The sequence below is a fragment of the Sebastes fasciatus genome, chromosome 18 (genome assembly GCF_043250625.1).
Source record: "Sebastes fasciatus isolate fSebFas1 chromosome 18, fSebFas1.pri, whole genome shotgun sequence".
Lineage (NCBI taxonomy): Eukaryota > Metazoa > Chordata > Actinopteri > Perciformes > Sebastidae > Sebastes > Sebastes fasciatus.
This window is the reverse complement of record NC_133812.1, coordinates 26998830-27014158: the sequence shown is the minus strand read 5'-3', so window position 1 is coordinate 27014158 and position 15329 is coordinate 26998830. Positions and strand designations below refer to the sequence as shown.

General features: G+C 40.7%; 1 protein-coding gene across 1 annotated transcript; it reads right to left on the bottom strand.

The window, feature by feature from the left end:
• LOC141756522 (NACHT, LRR and PYD domains-containing protein 3-like) lies at positions 1-15329 on the bottom strand. The gene is made up of 13 exons (XM_074616332.1): positions 14908-15329; positions 13508-13787; positions 11182-12973; positions 10906-11079; positions 10590-10763; positions 10274-10447; positions 9958-10131; positions 9642-9815; positions 8956-9129; positions 7295-7341; positions 5618-5689; positions 5384-5443; positions 1-1535 (listed from the first exon to the last, which is right to left on the bottom strand). The coding sequence occupies exons 2-13, from the start codon at positions 13776-13778 to the stop codon at positions 1003-1005; spliced, it is 3819 nt and encodes a 1272-aa protein (XP_074472433.1). The 5' UTR covers positions 13779-13787; positions 14908-15329; the 3' UTR covers positions 1-1002.

Below are 15329 nucleotides of genomic sequence, written 5' to 3'. Positions count from 1 at the left end.
TCCATGAACCATTTTTTATTTCAATGTTCAAGAATAATCTTAACCACCCGCAGGGATAGACATTGGGGTCAGGTGCAATGTGAGCCAAGCGGCAGGCAAAGGCGGGGACTTCGGCGTGCTGACCCCCGGCATCGCAGACTGGCTCTAGGTACGTGGAACGTCTCCTCCACCACAATACAGATCAGTAACATTGAAAAATAACTTGCAGTACATTTATCTTAGATGTACAAAAATGGTAGGCTCATGTTAAAATTTTTTTACTATATCAATATTTACAATGATGCACAAAGCTTGATGAAAATGAATTTAAATGTCTTAAAAATATAGAAATTTCAAAAAAGCAAAATGTATAAAAATGAACATTATTGTAATGCTGCAGTAAGGACATTTAGTGATGAAGACCATAAAGAATAAACATGTTACAGATTAAAATCTTAACGACTACATGTAACTTTGTGTACCTGTTCATGTATTACATACAAAATTCATATTGTTTTGTAAAATTGCAGAAACACCCAGATATAGTAATATTATCAATTGAAGTTGTTTGTGTGTGATAGTGCACATGATGAAACCGCAGCGAGCCAAAACGACAAAGTAGAAAACAGCGGAGCGTCCACGTGGAAACGACCTGCACCCTCACATGTTAAATCCAAAGTGGTAAACACTACACATCCAGTAAAGTACGGAAACACTTTGGGTTTCACACGTTGCAGGAAAAGCAGAGCTAGACATCACGGCTAAAGCTGCATGCTAACTCTGTCACGGACAGGAAACGTTATCGTATGAATCTGTTATTGTGTGGTGGCTGTTTTGGTCAAATCGTTGCTCTCCACACACTACAGGAACAAAACTGTTAAATTTAACAGAACATGTCGTTATGTGTGGGTTCTCTCACATTTTCAAAATCTGTTAAGATTTGAAAAATCTTTTAGTGTTGGCCAGTCTTAACAGAAGTATACTACTAGCACACTTGAATAAACTTCTTTTTCATCAGGGCTCCTACAGAGAACACAGAGACACTGAAGAACATGTTATGTCTCCAGGAAGACCACCTACTGCAAACCCAGGATAAAGAGGTTCAGTGAACGTGGTGTTGAAGGTGTGGAGGTGGATCAGTGTGTCAGAGGAGACTCTGTAGAAGGACAGAGTGCCAGCAGGATAGTCAACATACACTGCTACTCTACCAGAGGAGGAAGAGGAGGGGATGCGTGTTTCTCTATTATTGTGCCAAACAGAGTAATGAAGCCCTGAACAGCTCAGACTCCAGGACTCATCATTCCTTCCATACCAGCCGTAAACACCTCCTCTGGAGTGGCCTCCTCTGTAAGTCACTGCTACATTAACCCCTCCTCTCCACTCCACCTCCCAGTAACAGCGACCAGTCAGACCATCTCTACACAGCAGCTGAGCCCAATAGTCAAAGTCCTTAAAATCACTATGCAGCATCCTTCTCTCCAGTGTCATCGTCTTGTTGTCGTCAGACAGTTCGAGGCATGTCTTTGTGACGCGGTCCAGTGTGCGTTTAAAGAAATCTGAAAGACAAAAAGAGACAATAAGGCAGCAGTTTATCAGCTGATACAACTGTTGGGTTTTGTTTATTTATTTGTATGTTAATAATTTCTATGAAGTTATAGATTGTTATTTAAACACTTTAAAAATATTTGGTAACACTTCATTTTACAGGTCCACAAATTTCATAGTAATTAGATGCTAATTAAAAAGTAACCTCTTTGAAATTTCTTTGGAATTACTGCCAAATTACCCCAATATTTACCTCAAAATATATCTAAAATTACTTTATTTTAAACATTATTTAATAATATATGCTATAATAGCATATAATGGTTAAAATAGGGCCTTTAGGCTTGAGAAGCGGCTGTGCGCTGCTCTTCATCGGAGGTGGAAAACTAATAGAAGACACTTCTGATCAGACACAAATCTCACCATTGTGACTTATTGTCTACACAGATGTAACCTGGTAGCTGATGTCATGATTCAGGGAGGTTTTTAAGACATTTCAATGAAGTTATTTGCTAATTATCTTCTTTTTATCAGCAGACATGGAAATAAAGCACATCAATTAAATCTGTATTCTTTTCCTGGAAATGTATTAAATAAATTACCAGCTATTGGAAAATAGAGGAAAATAATTATTAAATAATGTTTATAATAAAGTAAAATTCTATACATTTTGAGGTAAATATTGGGGTAATTTGTCAGTAATTCCAAAGAAATTTCAAATAGGTTACTTGCTAATTATCACCTAATTACCATGAAATTTGCGGACCTGTAAAATGAAGTGTTACCAAATATTGTATAGCCTATGAAGATTGTAAAAAAAATGTTTTTTAACTTGGTAAGCACCTTTTGCTTAAGCTTGAAGAGTGCAATATAAATACAATTATTATTATTATTATTATTGTTTAGGACTGTCAGTAGATCAACATAGTTAATCATGATTAATCGTGGTTAATCACACATTTTTATCTGTTCAAAATTAACCTTAAAGGGAGATTTGTCAAGTATTTAATACTCTTATCAACATGGGAGTGAGCAAATATGCTGCTTTATGCAAATGTATGTACAGACGTAGGCAAAGTTGTTGGTACCATTCCGTTAAAGAGAGAAAAACCCACAATGGTCACTGAAATAACTTGAAACTGACAAAAGTAATAATAAATAAAAATTTACTGAAAATGAACTAATGAAAATCAGCTGTTGCTTTTGAATTATGGTTCAGCAGAATCATTTAAAAAAACAAACTGATGAAACTGGCCAGGACAAAAATGATGGTAGCCCTAGAAAAGATTGTAAATAATTTGACCATAGGGACATATTAAACTAAGGTGTGTCCTGTAAATAGCATCACAGGTATCTTCAAACTTGTAATCAGTCAGTCTGCCTATTTAAAGGGTGAAAAGTAGTCACTGTGCTGTTTGGCATCATGGTGTGTACCACACTGAACATGTACCACAGAAAGCTAAGGAGAGAGTTGTCTCAGGAGATCAGAAAGAACATTATAGACCTTCATGTTAAAGGTAAAGGCTATAAGACCATCTCCAAGCAGCTTGATGTTCCTGTGACTACAGCTGCACATATTATTCAGAAGTTTAAGGTCCATGGGACTGTAGCCTACCTCCCTGGACGTGGCCGCAAGAGGAAAATTGATGACATATTGAAGAGACGGATAATACGAATGGTAACCAAAGAGCCCAGAACAACTTCCAAAGAGATTAGAGGTGAACTCCAAGGTCAAGGTGCATCAGTGTCCGATCGCACCATCCGTCACTGTTTGAGCCAAAGTGGACTTAATGGAAGACGACCCAGGAGGACACCAAATCATAAAAAAGCGAGACTGGAATTTGCCAAAATGCATATTGACAAGCCACAAAGCTTCTGGGAGAATGTCCTTTGGACAGATGAGACAAAACTGGAGCTTTTTGGCAAGTCACATCAGCTCTATGTTCACAGACGAAGAGATGAAGCATCCAAAGAAAAAAACACTGTACCTAATGTGAAACATGGAGGAGGCTCGGTTATGTTATGGGGCTGCTTTGTTGCATCTGGCACAGGGTGTCTTGAATCTGTGCAGGGTGCAATGAAATCTCAAGACTATCAAGGCATTCTGGAGCAAAATGTGCTGCCCAGTGTCAGAAAGCTTGGTCTCAGTTGCAGGTCATGGGTCCTCCAACAGGATAATGACCCAAAACACAGCTAAAAACACCCAAGAATGGCTAAGAACAAAACATTGGACTATTCTGAAGTGGCCTTCTATGAGCCCTGATCTAAATCCTATTGAACATCTGTGGAAGGAGCTGAAACATGCTGTCTGGAGAAGGCACCCTTCAAACCTGAGACAGCTGGAGCAGTTTGCTCACGAGGAGTGGGCCAAAATACCTGTTGACAGGTGCAGAAGTCTCATTGAGAGTTACAGAAATCACTTGTTTGCAGTGATTGCCTCAAAAGGTTGTGCAACTAAATATTAAGTTAAGGGTACCATCATTTTTGTCCAGGCCAGTTTCATTAGTTTTTTTTTTTTAAATGATTCTGCTGAACCATAATTCAAAAACAATATCTGATTTTCATTAGTTCATTTTCAGTGAATTTTTATTTATTATTACTTGTGTCAGTTTCAAGTTATTTCAGTGACCATTGTGGGTTTTTCTTTCTTTAACGGAAGGTTACCAACGATTTTGCCTACGTCTGTATATATTTATTATTGTAAATCAATTAACAACACAAAACACAACAGATATTGTCCAGAAACCCTCACAGGTACTGTACTTAGCATAAAAAATACACTCAAATCATAACACTAGCTCTAAAAGTGAGCCCGCTACAACTTCCTGCGTTAAAGAAATTAGTGGCGTTAAAACTAATTTGGAACAAAATGTAGTAAAAAACTGATTTATGAGTCTTGATGATTTCCAAGGAGTGTTCAAGCTGATTAGATCAGATGTTTTTAAAGGTAATTTTTAAAGAAAAAATTGAAAACCAAATAAAAGGAGCATGGTCACTTCAGGGTTAAACTTCACCCCCTTGACTTCGTGATAGAATGACAATCGAAAAAATAAAATGGCTGCCACGGCCCTCAGGGGCCAAATTTGCAGCGTCCCGTTATCTATATCTTTTCATAACATATAAACCTACGTCTGTGACAAATTTGTTGCTTTTATCACAAAACGCACAGTTGTTATGCTTAACTGCCCCGCTACTTAGCCAAATGTACGTATACTTTTCTGTATACTTTTCAGTATAAGCCAAGTATACTTGGACTTTTTTCAATACTTGTCGGTATAAGCTGAGGATACTTAAGAATAATTTTGTTAAGTGTATCTCTGATAAGTACATAAAAAGTAAACTAAAAGCATACTTTCTTATTTTATGTATAACAGAAGTATACTACTAGTATACTTGAATAAACTTCTTTTTCATCAGGGCTCCTACAGAGAACACAGAGACACTGAAGAACGTGTTATGTCTCCAGAAAGAAGAGCTACTGCAAACGCAGGATAAAGAGGTTCAGTGAACATGGTGTTGAAGGTGTGGAGGTGGATCAGTGTGTCAGAGGAGACTCTGTAGAAGGACAGAGTGCCAGCAGGATAGTCCACATACACTGCTACTCTACCAGAGGAGGAAGAGGAAGAGGAGGGGATGTGTGTTTCTCTATCATTGTGCCAAACAGAGAAACGAAGCTCTGAACAGTCCAGACTCCAGGACTCATCATTCCTTCCATACCAGCTGTAAACACCTCCTCTGGAGTGGCCTCCTCTGTAAGTCACTGCTACATAAACCGCTCCTCTCCACTCCACCTCCCAGTAACAGCGACCAGTCAGACCATCTCTACACAGCAACTGAGCCCAGTAGTCAGATTCCTTACCATGATTGGGCAGCATCTTTCTGTCCAGTGGCACCATCTTGCTCCCAAAGGCATAGCCATCTGTGTGTGAATGAGTATTTAGATTAGATCCTGATGGGAAAAGTTGCCGCCTTAGCAGCCTCTGCCATCAGTGTATGAATGTGTGTGTGAATGGGTGAATGCTGACATGTAGTGTAAAGAGCTTTGAGTAGTCAGAAGACAAGAAAAGCGCTATATCAATGCAAGTCCATTTACCATTTACAATCTGGTGGTTTTCGCGAAGGTATCCCTTTGTTGTGTCGCCGTCCAGTTTGAGTTCAATGAAATCTAAAAGACAAAATGAGACAATAAGGCAGCAGTTTTGTTTATTTTCTAATATGCTAATAATTTCTATGAAGTTATAGATTGTTATTTAAACACTATAAAAATATTGGTAACACTTCATTTTACAGGTCTGCAAATTTCATAGTAATTAGGTGATAATTAATAAAGTAACCTGTTTGAAATTACCCCAATATTTACCTCAAAATTGATCTAAAATGACTTTATTATAAACATTATTTAATAATTATATGCTAAAATAGCATATGATGGTTAAAATAGGGCCTTCAGGCTTGAGAAGCGGCTGTGCGCTGCTCTTCATCGGAGGTGGAAAACTAATAGAAGACACTTCTGATCAGACACAAATCTCACCATTGTGACTTATTGTCTACACAGATGTAACCTGGTAGCTGATGTCATGATTCAGGGAGGTTTTTAAGACATTTTAATTAAGTTATTTGCTAATTATTATCTATTTATCAGCAGACATGGAAATAAAGCACATCAATTAACTTTGTATTCTTTTCCTGGAAATGTATTAAATAAATTACCAGCTATTGGGAATATAATAATTAAATAATGTTTATAATAAAGTAAAATTCGATACATGTTGAGGTAAATATTGGGGTAATTTGGCAGTAATTCCAAAGAAATTTCAAATAGGTTACTTGCTAATTATCACCTAATTAACATGAAATTTGCGGACCTGTAAAATGCAGTGTTACCACATATTGTATAGCCTATGAAGATTATAAAAAAAAAAAATTTCAAAACTTGGTAAGCACTTTGTGCTTAAGCTTGAAGAGTGCAATATAAATACAATTATTATTATTATTATTGTTTAGGACTGTCAGTAGTTGAAAATAGTTAATCATGATTAATCACGGTTAATCACACATGTTTTATCTGTTCAAAATGTACCTTAAAGGGAGATTAGTCAAGTATTTAATACTCTTATCAACACGGGAGTGGACAAATATGCTGCTTTATGCAAATGTATGTATATATTTATTATTGCAAAATCAATTAACAACACAAAACAATGACGGATATTGATCCAGAAACCCTCACAGGTACTGCATTTAGCATAAAACAATATGCTCCAATCATAACATGGCAAACTGCAGCCCAACAGGCAACAACAGCTGTCAGTGTGTCAGTGTGCTGACTTGACTATGACTTGCCCCAAACTGCATGTGATTATCATAAAGTGGGCATGTCTGTAAAGGGGAGACTCGTGGGTACCCATAGAACCCATTTACATTCACATATCTGGAGGTCAGAGGTCAAGGGACCCCTTTGAAAATGGACATTATAGTTTTTCCTCGTCAAAATTTAGTGTAATTTTCGAGGGTTATTTGATCTCCTTCACTACAAGCTAGTACGACATGGCTGGTACCAATGGATTCATCAGGTTTATTAGTTTCATATGATACCAGTATCTTCACTCTAGCTTTTAAGAAATTAGTGGCGTTAAAACAAATTTGCCTTAAGGCGTTATTATTGCGTTAACTTTGACAGCCCTATTATTATTATTGTTATTATTATTATTGACTATTGTCTGTAGGGTTTAAATGAAGAAATATCACAAAATGGTATTAACTGACTTACACTTCCTCAGACCAGGTTTTAACCACTGCTGTCCATCATGGTCCACCCTGGAAGAACAAACACAGTCAGACCTGCACATCCAGCCCAGTCACACAGCAGCTCGTGAAATACTCATGAAATTTAATGTATTGATTCGTGTACATAGACACGAATTTAATTTTTTTTTGTGATGGTCAGAATGAAATCAACTCGTATGTAATCCACGTAATTGTGAACCAGGAAGTATAAAGAGCGGTGAATGCCACGTAGGTAAGAGGTCGGGTTGGATGGGTGGGTCAAAAACCACCAGACTTTCACCAGGAGACCGCTGTTCATCATGTCCCGTGTGAAACCAGAAGTCAACGTTGATTTATTTGTCACGTAACTTCCTACTTGTACTTAAGTTACAGCACTTCCTAAAGCTAACGGAGTAGTTTTTGTCATGTAACTTCCGTACATAAGTTACGCCACTTCCGGAGTTATGGGAAATTTTTCTATAATGAATCAAATAGATTAAATTTCATGACTATTTAACGAACTGTCGTGAGACTGTATTGAAATATTCCAACACGTTCTCATCCCAACTCGTCACATACTGATGCTTTGTCAGACCCCTCAGCATCACTTTTCGCTCGCAGTAAACACGTAATTGTAAATAAACACACCCTGGGAATAAGAACAGGCTGCATATTCTCTTTGATTATAAAGACAGGAACATTTCGCTCAAGTGATTTTCCATCTAACATGACACAGTTTGTCTAAAGCTGGGCATACACTGTACGATTTTAGCCTGTTTCTGGCCCAAATTTTGAGCCGCACAATTAATTTTATTGTCGGACCAAATTTCAGCTTTGTCGGATGTCGTTTGCCGTGCAGGGCACAGGGGGGACTGAGGACCGATTAACTCCTCCTGACTGGCTGTCGGACAGTCGGATGAATTTCTGACATGTCAGAAATTTTGGTCGGCCATCCGCAGGCTCTCACACGGTTGAAGCAGAGCCAAGAGCCGATTCCCCAACGTCAGCGCCTTTTTTCTGCTTTTCTTACAGTAATCAGAGCGTAGCTATCAAGATAACAATGTACAATAGATATAGTGAAACGTAGCTTACCTCCAATTCTCTCTGGACAAGCCATACTGTCCACGTCTTCGCAGCTACCTGCGACTCCATATACGCCGGCGCCTTAATTTTTTAGATGTTTCAGCAGATAGGATGGCACAGATGATCAAGGAAGCACGTTTCTGCCTTGTTAGCATCGTGACCCGTACAGACCTCTGCTAGCAAACAAACTTTACCTGCCTCGGAGCTTTCAAACAAATCTTTATTAACTACTGTCAACTGCCAGAACAGCCCTCAGGGGACGACGGGACAGTACAATGTGAGCACTCAGGTTGTGGCTGACGATCGGACAGTACAATGTGAGCACTCAGGTTGTGGCTGACGATCGGACAGTACAGTGTGAGCACTCAGGTTGTGGCTGACGATCGGACAGTACAGTGTGAGCACTCAGGTTGTGGCTGACGATCGGACCATACAGTGTGAGCACATAAATCATGAGCTTTGGCTTTACATCGCAAACAATCTACTCGTACAGTGGCAGTAGGAATAGCACAACAACATGTCTAAAATCGTACAGTGTATGCTCAGCTTAACAGAGAAGCAGTGTGTTATCTTTTGTTGTACTTGAGAGTCTCCAGTCTCCAGTGTGGATCCTCCACTCCATCAGACAGCAGCTTCACTCCTGAGTCTCCTGGATGATTGTAGCTCAGGTCCAGCTCTCTCAGATGGGAGGGGTTGGAGCTCAGCGCTGAGGCCAGAGAAGCACAGCCGTCCTTTGTGATCAGACAGCCTGACAACCTGTCAAAATGGTCAAGCACTAGTCATCAACACAAACAGATTACCCACTTAATGATCTATTTGAAGTTTCCCATCAATCGTTTGCAATACTCGAAGAAGACCCTGGTGTTCAAGGACTGAAGAACAAAGTCAGCAATAAAAAAAAATACTGTACTGTGCATCACAACATTTTGGCATGTGGCCAGAAAGAAAAAAAGAAAACTTCAAACTAAAGCAGAATTGAAATGGTCAGCATTTTAACCTGTTAAGGCCTAGCCCTATCCCTCAGAAAAAGCGCCTAAATAACTACCAACAATTAAGCAGGACTAGTTCCTCAACGATAAGGCTTAGATGAGGCTGACCAGGACTTCCTGCCAGCGCCAACTTGAGTGTTCAAACTGTAAGTAACTAAAATCTGCTGTTTTGGGCCAAAATAACCTATGTCCGTTGGGTTTTAAATTATTGAATCCTGACCTGAGAGTTTCCAGTATACAGTGTGGATCCTGCAGTCCAACAAAAAGTTGTATCCTGACCTGAGAGTTTCCAGTGCACAGTGTGGACTCTTCAGTCCAACACACAGCGGCTTCACTCCTGAATCCTGCAGGTCATTGTTACTCAGGTCCAGCTCTCTCAGATGGGAGGATTCGGACCGCAGAGCTGAGGCCAGAGAAGCACAGCCTGCCTCTGTGACCCGACAGTCTGACAGCCTGGAATTAGGAAAAGGTCATGACCACAATGTTGTAGAATATCACATTAACATGATAACTACAACAGATATTACATCATCATTTACCTGACTGTAAAGCAGCATTTAAATGCTTAACTTATAACAAACAGCTGTATCCTGACCTGAGAGTTACCAGTGTACAGTGTGGACTCTGCAGTCCAACGGAAAGCGGCTTCACTCCTGAATCCTGCAGGTCGTTGTTACTCAGGTCCAGCTCTCTCAGATGGGAGGATTCGGACCACAGAGCTGAGGCCAGAAAAGCACAGCCTGCCTCTGTGACCCGACAGTCTGACAGCCTGGAGTTAGGAAAAGGTCATGACCACAATGTTGTAGAATATCACATTAACATGATAACTACGACAGATATTACATCATCATTTACCTGACCGTAAAGCAGCATTTAAATGCTTAACTTATAACAAACAGCTGTATCCTGACCTGAGAGTTACCAGTGTACAGTGTGGACTCTGCAGGCCAACAGAAAGCGGCTTCACTCCTGAATCCTGCAGGTCGTTGTTACTCAGGTCCAGCTCTCTCAGATGGGAGGATTCGGACCACAGAGCTGAGGCCAGAGAAGCACAGCCTGCCTCTGTGACCCGACAGTCTGACAGCCTGGAGTAAGGAAAAGGTCATGACCACAATGTTGTAGAATATCACATTAACATGATAACTACGACAGATATTACATCATCATTTACCTGACTGTAAAGCAGCATTTAAATGCTTAACTTATAACAAACAGCTGTATCCTGACCTGAGAGTTACCAGTGTACAGTGTGGACTCTGCAGGCCAACAGAAAGTGGCTCCACTCCTGAATCCTGCAGGTCGTTGTTACTCAGGTCCAGCTCTGTCAGATGGGAGGATTCGGACCACAGAGCTGAGGCCAGAGAAGCACAGCCTGCCTCTGTGACCTGACAGTCTGACAGCCTGGAGTAAGGAAAAGGTCATGACCACAATGTTGTAGAATATCACATTAACATGATAACTACGACAGATATTACATCATCATTTACCTGACTGTAAAGCAGCATTTAAATGCTTAACTTATAACAAACAGCTGTATCCTGACCTGAGAGTTTCCAGTGTACAGTGTGGACTCTTCAGTCCAACAGAAAGTGGCTCCACTCCTGAATCCTGCAGGTCGTTGTTACTCAGATCCAGCTCTCTCAGACTACAGGACTGGGAGCTGAGAACTGAAGACAGAGCTTCACAGCTTCTCTTTGAAAGGTTACAGCCACTCAGCCTGAAGAGGAATACAAAATAAACACAAGGAAATGTTTTACTTGACATCTTTTGCTTTTTACACCTATTTGATATTGATTCTTCCAGTTATTCATCCACCTACAGAGCTTTGTTGGAGGCTTTGACCACTGGCAGCAGCCTCAGAAGAGCATCCTCTGAAGCAGAGTATTTCTTCAGGTCGAACACGTCCAGATCTTTATCTGATGACAGTAAGATGAAGACCACAGCTGACCACTGAGCAGGAGACAGTTCATCCGTAGAGAGACGTCCTGATCTCAGGGCCTGTTGAATCTCCTCCACTAGAGAATCATCATTCAGTTCATTCAGACAGTGAAACAGATTGATGCTTTTCTCTGGTGACAGATTCCCATTGATCTTCTTCTTGATGTACTTTACAGCTTTCTGGTTGATCTGTGAGCTACTTCCTGTCTGTGTCAGCAGACCTTGTAGGAGAGTCTGATTGGTCTCTAGTGAAAGACCCAGGAGGAAGCGGAGGAACAAGTCCAGGTGTCCGTTGCGACTCTGTAAGGCCTTGTCCACAGCACTCTGGTAGAGATGTCTTAGTTTAGGTTGCCGTCTAAATACTTTAGACCACCGTGTTGCTTCTGCCATCAGATTGACACCAGAGTTGACGAATTTTAGATGGACGTGAAGAGCAGCCAGAAACTCCTGAACACTCAGATGGACGAAGCAGAACACCGTGTTCTGGTACAGTCCACTCTCCTCTTTAAAGATCTGTGTGAACACTCCTGAGTACATTGAGGCTGCTTTGATATCAATGTCACACTCTTCCAGGTCGGATTCATAGAAGATCAGGTTGCCTTTCTGCAGCTGCTCAAAAGCCAGTTTTCCCAGAGACTCGATCATCTTCCTGCTCTCTGGACTCCAGTGTGGATCTCTCTCACATTTTCCATGATACTTGACATTCTTCTGTTTGGACTGAACCACCAGGAAGTGGATGTACATCTCAGTCAGGGTCTTGGGCAGCTCTCCTCCCTCTCTGGTCTTCAACACCTTCTCCAGAACTGTAGCAGTGATCCAGCAGAAGACCGGGATGTGGCACATGATGTGGAGGCTTCGTGATGTCTTGATGTGGGAGATGATTGTTCTGGTCTGCTCCTTATCTTTGAATCTCTTTCTGAAGTACTCCTCCTTCTGTGGGTCGGTGAACCCTCTGACCTCTGTCACCATGTCAACCCACTCACGAGGGATCTGATTGGCTGCTGCGGGTCGTGTGGTTATCCAGAGGCGAGCAGAGGGAAGCAGTTTCCCCTTGATGAGGTTTGTCAGCAGCACATCCACTGAGGTGGACTCTGTAACATCAGTCAGGATCTCATTGTTGTGGAAGTCCAGAGGAAGTCGACACTCATCCAGACCGTCAAAGATGAACACAACCTGGAACTCTTCAAACCTGCAGATTCCTGCTGCTTTGGTTTCAGTGAAGAAGTGATGAACAAGTTTCACCAAGCTGTACTTCTTCTCTTTCAGCACATTCAGCTCTCTGAAAGTGAATGGAAAGGTGAACTGTATGTCCTGGTTGGCTTCGTCTTCAGCCCAGTCCAGAGTGAACTTCTGTGTTAAGACTGTTTTCCCGATGCCAGCCACTCCCTTTGTCATCACTGTTCTGATTGGTTCATCACTTCCAGGTGAGAGTTTAAAGATGTCTTCACATCTGATTGTTGTTTCTGGTCTGTCTGGTTTCCTGGATGCTGTTTCAATCTGTCTGACTTCATGTTCCATGTTGACCTCTCCAGTCTCTTCCATTGAGATGTAGATCTCTGTGTAGATCTGATTCAGAAGTTCAGAATTTCCTGCTTTTGTGATTTTCTCATACACATACTTGAACTTCTTCTTTAAGTTATTTTTCAGTGTTCGCTGGCACTCAGCAAGAATCTCTGAATGAATAAAACAAAGATGAAATCAATGAGGGGTTGTTACAGTGAATGTAAGTCATGAACTCGTTTTCTAACAACTATACACATTTCTGTATTTATGGCATCTATTCAGCTCATTTGATAACTAGGTGCCCTAAAATTAATTATTATCCTTAACAACAACTGATGTGTTTTGCATTAAAGTCATGCATCCATGACCTCCCTGGTCTCCAAAGAAACCAGAAGGTGTATGACTAAATTACAGAGGGAATTAATATTGTTATCAGTGTGTGTACATTTGAACCAGTAGAGGCAGCAGAAACAGGATTGTCTGCCTTTGTTTTACTGCTTTTCGTTCTCTGAGACACTTTCAAATCTTTTTTTTCTCTGGTGGATGTTTGTTTGGTAGCTTGTTCTGTAACCCACGGTGCAACACAAGACATGTGTCTAACCTTGAGGGAGATACTAGCTACAAAGCTAGTGTTGTTGAAGTCTTTGTAAAATGCAAGTTTGATCTTTGTTACATCCTTTTTGTAAATTCATACCATAACTTACCTGCAGGTTCTGAGAATTGTTTTTTTGATAATTTCTCCACAAGATCATTCTGGTTCATCTTCACTAAAACGATTTTTGTCACGTTAATAGTGTTTATACTGTAGGTCAGGAACATCTGATCCACTGTGACCACTCTTTCAGCCGTCTCCAGTTCACTCTTTGGGATTGCTGGGAAGCCTTCTGGGTCCTGCAGGTACCACTTGAATTCTCTAAAATCTTCGCCTCCTAAATCTTTCAAAGTTCTCAAGAGGGCCTCTTTAGGTGTCTCCATCTTTCCTCTCTGCCAAGACACAACAATTCATATTTTTTTATAACCATTTAATGAAAGCACAGAATAATCAGCATGAAAAACGTCTTCTGTTCGCTGCACATATTTACTGACAATCAGCTACTTGAAGGAAAGTTATAAATTAGACAATGTGCAAGTCCTGCTTGATTGTGTAATATCCATGTGGAGATTAATTACAGGCCTGTTTTCTGAGGTAACAGGAGATTAATACAATGGCTAACATGTTGTGACTCACTTATTTCCAGTCTATTACATGCATTTTACAGGAAAGTATAGACCCTTTTTATGTCAACGTCATGATTACGTCACGGTGTTAGCTGGAGGCAAAACAAAGGAAAGACTGGAGGCTAACACTAGCAGTGGGCTAAAGTTACACATCCAAAATGTCATCTTGCTGTGTTGTTGGGTGCCAGAATCCAGATATCACAGACATTAGAGATGACAAACTGTGATTCGAGGCTCTAGCGAGTAAATGTTGCTGATATTTAGCCTTCTGCTAACCGCAGCCGTGAGCCGTTGGCTGCGGTTAAACTATTAGCAACCTTTTCTCTCCGTCTCTGAAACGCTTCACCGATATTGTACGACTCTCTTTCTGACTGACTTTACTGAAGGATAGTTAACTATAGGCATCCAAAGATTTATACGCCCTCAATTTATCTTTACAGCGCTGCCGTTGGCCACCAACCCGCTGGGCGGACGGCTAGCTACTCAGCTAGCTTAGCATTCACCACGCTGTCATGCAACACAGAAACATCAGAAATGTCACTCATCTGGAGATAGCACTGTGCTTTCCTAGTTAAAAATAAACCTCAGTCAAGTTGATCCAAGCTGTCAGACCAGATCAGACACTTCCTGCATGTTTCACTGATGTGAACTCAGATTAAAATCAAACTGCTGTTGATTCTACTCCAGAAACACAAACAACATCACATGTAAATCTCTCTAAAATCATTGTGCTTCAAATCAGAGAGAAATTCTACAGAATATTTCAAAGAGATATTTTGAAACAGCCAATCAGCATCGAGAAGCAGTTAAAGGGTGATACAGCAGGATGTGATCAAAGTGATCCTGATGATCAAACATTTCCAGATTCCTCTGGTTGGATTCTCACCTGTTGAACTCACTTCAGGTCAGTTTACAGACACTTTCCACCTTCATGTGTCGAGGAAACACTGGTAGAAGAAGAAGAAGCTGCTCATCTCTTCCTCGTCAGCTGCGGTCATGAAGTCAAAGAAGGATGAGAAGGAGAATTCGTGAGGACTTCGGAAAAGACAACCTCGGTGTTCAGAGAATCCGACTGCTCTTTAACTCTGCTCGTTGGAGATGAACTTCGCCTCGTCTGGAGAGTAGATGAGATCAGGTGGCAGCAGCAGGGCGGTGACTAAAAGCTGCGGTTTGCAGTTTGCAGCAGCCTTCACTGAATTTACAGGAAGTCACATGTTTTAATAGAAATGAGAAGTTGTTTCGTCTGAAGCGTCACGTGAAGCGATGTCCATTTCTGATCAAATTATTAGGCTGAATGTTTCAGGGAAA

Coding starts and splice junctions, on each gene's coding strand:
- LOC141756522 (XM_074616332.1), bottom strand. CDS start 13,778: ATGGAGACACCTAAAGAGGCCCTCTTGAGAACTTTGAAAGATTTAGGA. Junction 10,764..10,905: donor TGTACACTGGAAACTCTCAG/GTCAGGATACAG, acceptor TCCTTACTCCAG/GCTGTCAGACTGTCAGGTCA. Junction 9,130..9,641: donor TGTGCACTGGAAACTCTCAG/GTCAGGATACAA, acceptor CCATTTTGACAG/GTTGTCAGGCTGTCTGATCA.